The 9,080-nt window shown below is 34.1% G+C and overlaps 1 protein-coding gene across 1 annotated transcript; it reads left to right on the top strand.

The window, feature by feature from the left end:
• The first annotated feature begins 499 nt into the window (after positions 1 to 499).
• LOC137931150 (uncharacterized) lies at positions 500 to 8,833 on the top strand. Its single transcript, XM_068774551.1, has 10 exons — positions 500 to 509; positions 1,642 to 1,843; positions 3,378 to 3,516; positions 3,949 to 4,065; positions 4,587 to 4,835; positions 5,400 to 5,504; positions 5,917 to 6,147; positions 6,487 to 6,646; positions 8,145 to 8,281; positions 8,672 to 8,833. The coding sequence occupies exons 1-10, from the start codon at positions 500 to 502 to the stop codon at positions 8,831 to 8,833; spliced, it is 1,512 nt and encodes a 503-aa protein (XP_068630652.1).
• Positions 8,834 to 9,080: the final 247 nt, after the last annotated feature.

The following is a 9,080-nucleotide window of genomic DNA, read 5'->3' as shown; positions in this document are numbered from 1 at the left end:
ACAAAAACATTGAATGCAAGCCGCTTCCAAGCGATCCCATTGGAAATCTATGGGAAAGCCAATGTGGACGTCATATAGCTGAATTGATGATTATGATGAAGTACAAATTTATGCATACTGAAATAATACACACAAATTCCGATTTAACCATACTGTATTGATTCTATTGCATTTGTCTTTAAATCTCATAACAGTACAAATTGATTTTTTTTTTATTTAGTTGATATATTTTTATTTTGTTTCAGGTGATAAGGCAACTTTTTACTCTTTGATTATTTTTAAAATAATTTACCGCTTGAAGAATTAATTTGAAACGCATAACGGATATTTTGCGTTTATTTTTCAATAGATACAAATATTCAATTTGATAAATGTGATTATTGAATAGACGCAGTGAAATGGCGGTGAAATACGAACTGGTATTAGTTCCTATACGGATACACTTTTAACTCACGTTTCATGGCATTGAATATCGTTGGAAAGAAGTAAAGGAGCAACGATGTCGGCAGGTAAACTAATTTATTTCGAATACCGTGAAATATCTATGTAACTGCTCGAGTCGAGGCTCCTGAAGGAGCCCTCAAACTTAGTTACTAAATAAACATTCAATGTTAAGTGCTCTACGCGTTCTGCAACCTCCAATCCGGAGAGACTGTAACTGGTACTTCAAATATTAGTCCCGAAAAAAAAAACCTTTATATTTTTATATTAATACGGCATGTATTTAATTACAAATTTCCCTGGTCAAAATTTAATATCTGCAAAAAAGTAAAGTGCGGAGTAAGACTCGCGATTTTCAACAATTCCAATATGAAATTAAAACTAGTGACCTTAATTTGTTGCGTTTTGAATGTGAAATACATTTGCTGAGAAATTAAGTTTTAATAATAATATCAAGTAGTGGTGCGGTAGAAGGAAGACTTGCGAACGTGGGTAGCGGGTTTGATTCCCGAGATACAATCTTATATATTTAGACTTTTTGCATTAATTGTATAGGATTGCCACTGTTCATAAACAAGTTTTCAGAGAATGGGCAGCAGCTTTCACTGCGTACCATAATACCACACTGCGATCGCCAACACGCCCTCCAAACGTGACGATTACGGTATATGTCCTATAGATATCTTTGGGGGAGGCCTTACAGTTGGCATTTATGGGCTGTTGAAGATGATAATGAATAATATGTTAAAAAATAAATAAAAACATATCGTGAAATATTAGGAAAAAAATGACACAGCTTAGAACCTTTCTGATATTAATTTTTAAGTTCATTGATTGTGTTTATACTATAAACGTGTTGTTCAATTATCTTTGGAATTACAGTTTTTGTACGCTTGAACGAAAACTTTTTGTATTATTTTTAATTTTAAGTCACAGTAATCGTGCTTCCGTATGTGGAACTTGATAAATTCGATAATATTGTGTTTTACTTTTATCTTGATTACATATTAAAAAATATTTCACCTATTGTTAAACTGATCTCAAGAACAGTTTTTGTACTTGTTCACGCAAGGTTTTTCCGTATTATTAGGTACTTTCCTCCTTACAATCAATAAACCTGATATTTATCATTAAGCGGTTTGACAATAAAGTATAAATGATATTATTGAATTATATTATAACAATCCAATTTAATTCAAGCGGGCTCAGCGGTTGCTATGATTGGAGCTAATCTTCGCTTCGGGTCATCAGGAGCGAACAATGCAACTATACTGAACAACACTAGGCATTGCCCTCCAGGTGGCGCCGCTAGTGCTGCTGCACTTTTAGCGCTTTCCGGTTTGGGAATGTCAGCTAACATTGCGCTTATGACCGTCATTTTAAGCAAAAAACAATTGAGAAGGTAAGTGATGGCAAACAAATCAGGCCACAGGACTTAGTCAGTTTTTGAAAAGATGTGTAACTCGTTAAATGAATGCCTTTTCATAATGGTGTTAAGAGATAAAAATAGAGAAAATAAGAGCCAGTTGAAAACCTATATATGCAGTAAAAATTTAGAAAGAATTATTAAAGGCGAATATACAGCCATTTTTGACCGAAAGGTTCTTGAGTCCCAAACACCACCTGGTAGACGTGACCCTATACTAGGACACACACCATAGTTGTGATCACGGGAAATCACTGGATGTGGGCAGCAAAAAACCAATCATCGTTGCGATCCTAGTGCATCTGTCGGCTGATATGATGATGATAAATTGAGTTATTTAAACTAAAATTACTTATTTCACTGTACCATAACATCGTTAGTAATTTACGATAATTTATATTAACTAAAGTATAATTAAAAGTCACATAATACTTAAATTGTATTTCTATTTCGAAACAGATTGAAGACACTTTTATTTCTATTAACTCCAGACAGTTCAACAATTGGTAGAGCAAAGGGAGGAATTTTTAGACTAACTATTTTCACCGTTGTAACTTTGAGCTCCGTCTGCGACGAGCTAGAATTGGGACGGCTATACACGGCTTTTATTGCAGTTAAACAGAAATAAAATGTATTTCCCACTCCTGTGTTGTTTGAACTTTTAATTAAATTAAGTTGTTGTATAGTAAGTTTCAGATCAAACATTAATAAATTATTCATTAAATCATTTAGATAGCAAACAGCGGCCAGTGATATGAGTTACTAATTTATTAATATCTATTTTAAGCCTTTAGACGATATGCGATTATATTTAATACTTGCTACTCCAACAACTTCTATACTGTCGCAAGTTATAAACCTATTGTATTCCGATAGCAAGAAACATCGTTTCTTTTCTTATTTCTGAGTTACTTATTTGTTTGTTCTACTGGTAGCCCAACGGTGAAGAGTGAACCTTGCGATCGTAGGTCATGGGTTCGATTCCCGCGATATAATCTTATATAATTCACACTTTGTGCATTAATTATATAGGAATGCCACGGCTTACAAATAAGTTTTCTAAGGATGGACAGCGTCGTCTGCGTATCACAATGCGATGGCTAACCGCCTACCAAGCGTGGCTGTTATTGTATATCCCCCATAGATAATTTTGAGGAAGATTGAAGGAAGGACTTTACATTACTTCCAAAAATTAGTTTATTTTTTATTTCTTATCATATTTCCTTTGTAATGCTACAAGGTATACAATATTTTTAATTTGATTATATCATCTTTGATTTGAATGTAATTGACATCAAATATGCCTGCTAGGGACCGATATTTTTGTTTTCTCGTTGGATCATGTTGGAAAAGGAAACTGACTTTTTACTTTTTTAATTTATAATTTTTTCTCTATTAGAAATCTCCTCGTACTTAGTGAAAATATAAATTAGGTTCACGTGGTTTGCATTTAGCAGCATGTTTAGCGGCTTATTATTATTTACATATATTGATACAATAAACATTCCAGATGGTCACACGGACTTCTCTTTCATCAAGCGATTGTTGATTGTGCTCGTGCCGCTATACTTCTGCCACTTGGTATTGCCGTGTTTCGTTGCCAGCCAGTTTACAAATGCTCACTGGTAGAAACTGCCTTCCTATTACTTGTAAGTGTTCTTTGCGCAACTTGAATGTGTTATTTTAAGACATATGTTAATTAGATTTCCAAACTCTTTCCTGTTCTCTCTAAATTAGATCTTTTGTGATAAATACAAAGTTCATTTAAAAGTCAAAGATGGGAGCATGATTTTACTAGCCATTTTCAAATCTCTGCCACCTATTGGTAGAGACCTTTTGCATTGAGTAAATAATTGTTGTAACAACTCTTTTTACATTTCTTTCATAACTTTTAAGTTATAAAAGAAATGTAAAAAGAGTTGTCTATCTTGTTACATTTGATCTTTGTAATTCAATATTACGCTATCAGTGATAGTCCTTTCCTCGACTCTACATAAAAATTTTGCTGACATAGAAAATATACAGCAAAAACTTAAAATTTGAGACTTACTTGTTATCCGTTTTGGTTATTTTTTTTTCAGGTAACCGTTTCAACAGTTAATATGTTAACTACAGTTTTGAACGACAGTCCCATATTCCCTGAAAACGAAGAAGAACAAGCCGATTTATCGGCTCCATTACTTATGGATAGCCCTCAAGTATGATACAAAAATTTTTAGTTTTTTTTGTCACTAAAATACAATGTTAGAAATATTTTATAAAATAGACTTTTTGTTTATTTTTTTCTTATTTTTTACGAGCAGTTACCTCAATATAAAATCATACTAGATATTTCAAAACGTTATTTATCTAAAAGTGACTAACCAAATAGGTAAACATAGCTTGTGTTAGAAATAAGATTACAACTAAAAACTACTTGACAATCACAAATGCTGTTAAGTTTAAGTATGATATACTTAAACGTTTATTAAAACAGAATTGTAAGAACGAAATAAGATGGAGAATATAGTGTAGTGCAATAAAATGAAAATATTTTCAATGAAATTTTCGAAATTTTAATAGGTAATGCCTATCACATAACAAACAGTAATTCTTTAAAAGTTTTCGTAATAGGTCACAATGTCGCAGTTCTCACGTGCATTTAAATTAGGCCTAGCGTGTGTGTAAACGCCAGAATTAATTTATTAATAGCTATGCATTAATAATATTTTCATTCCAGTGTGTACTTTTTGGAACATTTATGATATGGTTTGCGTCCATCACTATAAACCTTGGACCGACATTTTTATCTGGAGCTTTAGCTGCAAGTGCGGGATCTTATAGTTCCTATGGCCCATCCCCGTCATGTCCACTAGTACGAGGACCTTTCCGACACTATGTACTCAATGCTCTATGGATTGGCGTCAATGCCGTTTGTGTTGGACTCACTTTATTTCATCTAAGAAAACTTCACCGAGATCTTACAAAGGTTCGTATGACCTCTGTATCTAATTTATCAAGTACAATAGCACGGGACGGTTTGATATAAGATGTGTAAATGGCGCTTTGTTAAATATATAGCTATTGCATTAATTTATGTTCTGGCTTAGAATCAAAGCAACCATTGAATTTTCCACTTGTTGATAATCATTTGTTAAAAAATAACATATGTATCACCACGCTTGCTCCGATGACTAATTATAGACGTAGATAAAGTAATGTGTGTTACCAACGTATAGTAGAACAAATTAACCGCACGCAGGTACTGGAGAAGGGAACAAATTCGACATGATGGTTTTGTGTTGTTGAAAAAACGTCTAATTTGAATAAAATATTAGTGCAGCTCCAACATCGAAACTCCGTTGGCACTATGCCGATCCCGCCAAGTATTAAGCATATAAGATTTAAATTTTCGGCTATCAATATTACGAGTATGTGATTGGATTATTGTGGAATTGAAATACTTATAAAAATAGACTTTCAATGGCAATTAATCGCCAGATATAGGGATGAGGATTTTAGGTTTCGATAATTTAAATCTTATGGCATGCAGGCTAACGTAGAAGCTGTTCGAGTAGCTGGTTTAGTGACCACGCTTGTCAGCATGGCTGGAGACAACCGGCGCATGGATTCACTGCCAAACAGCGTTGGACCAAGAGTAAGTACCATGCATGCTCAAAAAAAAAGGTTCCTCTCACTGTTGTACGACATCACAGTAGAAACGTTTGTATGCACTCTTTGTCCTTACTTTTAAATAAAACTTTCAGGATTCTCGCAAGACTTTAAAAATCTCAAATCCTTGATTTTTGATTTTTCTTATAAATTTTTGGAAATGAAATTGTTGATTAAACTTTTTCTTTAAATAACAAAATGGTAATTAAAAACATTCAAATAAAAGTTTTAAAATCCTTAAACCGATACAGGTTTTCGTGATAATCCAAAGTAAACAATATACTATAAACCTTCCTCTCCTTTAGTAGTGTACCTGCAGAAGAGCTTCTTTGCTTCTTAAAATATGATGTATTATACTTACACTAATAAATTTCCATTTCGATTGTAATAATTTTCAGACTGTAGACGGCGCAATAGCTGAAGGTCAGTGTGGCCCTACTGGAAGTGCCAACTTACCTCTTGGCGGTGGTCGTCGTTTACGAGGATATCTAGCGCGAGTAGAAAGAGAGGGTGTACGTCGTGTGCGCATGTTCCTTGTTATTACTGCTGCCTATGTACTCTTCTGGGGTCCGTTATTTATTATAACTCTTCTACATCACCCTGTTTTGACGTCGCATGTGGCTTATGAAGTAAGTTCTGTTTTGTAATAGAATTATCAATTCCTTAACTTTGTTTGTTCTGCCTTCTTATTTTTCTATTAACGGGACAAAAGCCTTTCTTTAGATATGCTGGTTTCTTTAAAATATTTTCAAGTGAATAGCCTATAAAGTGGATAGAGGTCTCTGTTTTTTTTCGAAGACACTGGATGCAGGCGGCTTACAATCGGTCCTGGTGAAAATAGAAATCGAATTCTTGACCTGTAATCGTATATTGCAGTCTACACCTGCACTGACATAAACATCAAAATTTAAATTTTATTTATACTTTGATATGTTTCTTACGGAAATGTAATATCAATTTTCATTCAGATGTACTTTCAAATAACACTACACATCTCGTACGTGCACGCGGCCGTGAATCCTCTATTGTTTATGGCACTTCACCGCGCGCTTCGTCGTGCGGCATTACAACTGTGCTGTGGATGCTGCGTTCATTGGAGCCAGTTTGTACTAGCTCTGACAGCGGCAGGTAATACAATTTAGCAATGTATTTGATTACCTATTGTTTTAGTTCTCTTGATGGTTTACATGTTGCATTTTTAGTATGTATGTGTGTCAGTGTGCCTAAGAATTGTAAATCTTCTTACATTCCTTACACTCAGTCGATATTTATTAATTTATTTTTTATTTAAACGGTTGCTTTTTTAAAAATTGTATTTCGCCCTTTCTTATATTACTAATTCAATAGTCCACTCACCATCTGAACGAATCGTGGTTGAATTCTGGATAATATTTATCAAACTAAATATAAAGGTTCTTTGTCTAATTCTCTCTCATTTGCTTTATCTATTTTTATATTTGAATAATTATATACTATCACTACATCTTTATTAATAATTGCAGTTTAACATGTGATAATCTTAACATTTAGTTACTAAACAATATTACAAAAATGTTGTAATTGTTGTTATGGATTATTATTCTGATTCCTATTTTAAATATTAACTAAGCAACGTTATAAAAGCTCGTGATGTGGCTATCACTGTTAGAATAACAATGCCTCCACCGGGTCTCCAGATAACGTTAAATACAGCTTGACATTCTTTACCGTCATATAATCATTTCAAAAAAGGTAAATTTGTCCATATATTTGAAGAAATTTTCTATCCAATAAAAAGTATAAAACTAATAAATCGTAATTTAAGAGAAATCAGTATTAAACTGATGTATTCTGTAGCAGCACTCGTCCCATTCTCAGCGGCCGTCACTAGAGTTTAAAATATTATAAAAGTGCGGGATCTCTCTACAAATTCAGTCGGGGTTTTTAAAATAATTAGACAAATATTAATACAAACATTATTATAAACTAAATAATTTTTTATGTTGTAATAGGTTTTTAATTAATTTTTGGTTCAATTTACTTTTTAAATTTATTTCATAAAATATTCAAAGGCAGTTTGTTGACATGGGGCATATACGACCTCTGCTACACTTTCCGTTCAAGTCATTTGCAATTCTCATTTAAAAAATTCTTCAAATAATTCTTAAAACATTTAGAGTTAAACAAAGATAGCTTCACATCATGTATGTAGCGTGTACCGCATACACTCTTAGGTCAAACAGGTGATATGGTATCGTTCTTTCATATATTCGCGTGCATTTGAAGCAACAATTACCATTTGTATGCGTTGTATTGTAATGTAAGAGATATTAGGTAACTTAGAGGCTCTATTTTTTAAGGAACAGATGTTAGTATCGCCAGAGGCGTTAAGAAAAGCGCCAGCGTGCCTGCACTCGATTGCCGGTCCAACTTGGCTACGAGTACTCTAAACATTATCTTATTTTAACTACTGTTCATTACAGTGCTATTTGTGTTATTTATAAAATATTTAACTCATGATTTACATTTTCATACATTGTCGGTTTATTTATTAAACTCACTCGTGAGGGATCCCACACTTTTAATTTACCTTGTAAATGTATACTTGTGTAAAAAGTGGAAGTGGAATGGCAATATATTTTTGCAGCTCAATCGCCTCTTGCCCCGTCATCGTTTTCACCTGCAGCCGCATCACCAGAGCCACCGCCAGCTCCTCCACCACCATTAGTACCACCAGCGCCTCCATCGTCGCACCCGGCTACGTCAGCGCCTCACACGATGATGGTAATTACCTCTTATATGTAAGTGTTAACACCGTAATACGTGATTTAAATACCTGGCCCCCAAACCTGCACGCGTATGATTAGAATAGAATTGCGTGTACTTTGATTATCAAAACCATCACCTTTAGGACTTGTTAGTACATTTTTTTGCGGTCTCCTTCGTAATGCATGAGTTTTTACATGTATATAATCTGTTATCGTTGTTACTTCATGTAAATATAATAGTTTTATAAGACATTCTGTAATTTTGTATTAATTAATTACACTTATGTAAAGCGAATCTTTTCAAATTTATTATGATTGTTCGGAAAATTTAAGAACGCGCGTAGATTAATAACACGGACAGCGTCACGTTGTCCTGCTCTAAACATGCTCAAAATCTCGATCTCAGAGTTGGGAAGTTGAGGAGTTTGATGCTGAGAGTATGTCGAGTGCGCGTGTGCAGGGAGACGAGGATATGATGGAGTGGAGTGGCAGCTTACGGCGCCAGACGTGCTCCCCGCGCTCCCCGCGCTCTCCGCGCTCGCCCAGCCCGTTGCTGCCCGCGATATGAACAAAAGGCTCGAGCGACCGCGTCGCAACACCGCACCAACTTGCCAAACATATCCCTGCTCTACTTACTCGTCCTAAATATAACTAAATCACTTCGTACATATAAGAAAACTCTCTTAGAATATCTAGTCTTATTTTGTCAATGTGTGTTAGTTGGAATTTAATATTAATATTATTTAAACATACCGAAATATTTAATAAATATTACTGTAAAACTATTCTAAAAAGTGTATTGTTTAAGTAGTTAT

This window comes from Battus philenor, unplaced genomic scaffold, assembly GCF_028537555.1.
Source record: "Battus philenor isolate CCGP_79_NKW_IND1 unplaced genomic scaffold, ilBatPhil1.0.hap1 SCAF_7, whole genome shotgun sequence".
Lineage (NCBI taxonomy): Eukaryota > Metazoa > Arthropoda > Insecta > Lepidoptera > Papilionidae > Battus > Battus philenor.
Note: the sequence above shows the minus strand (reverse complement) of the source record. Positions and strands in the feature narration are given on the sequence as shown.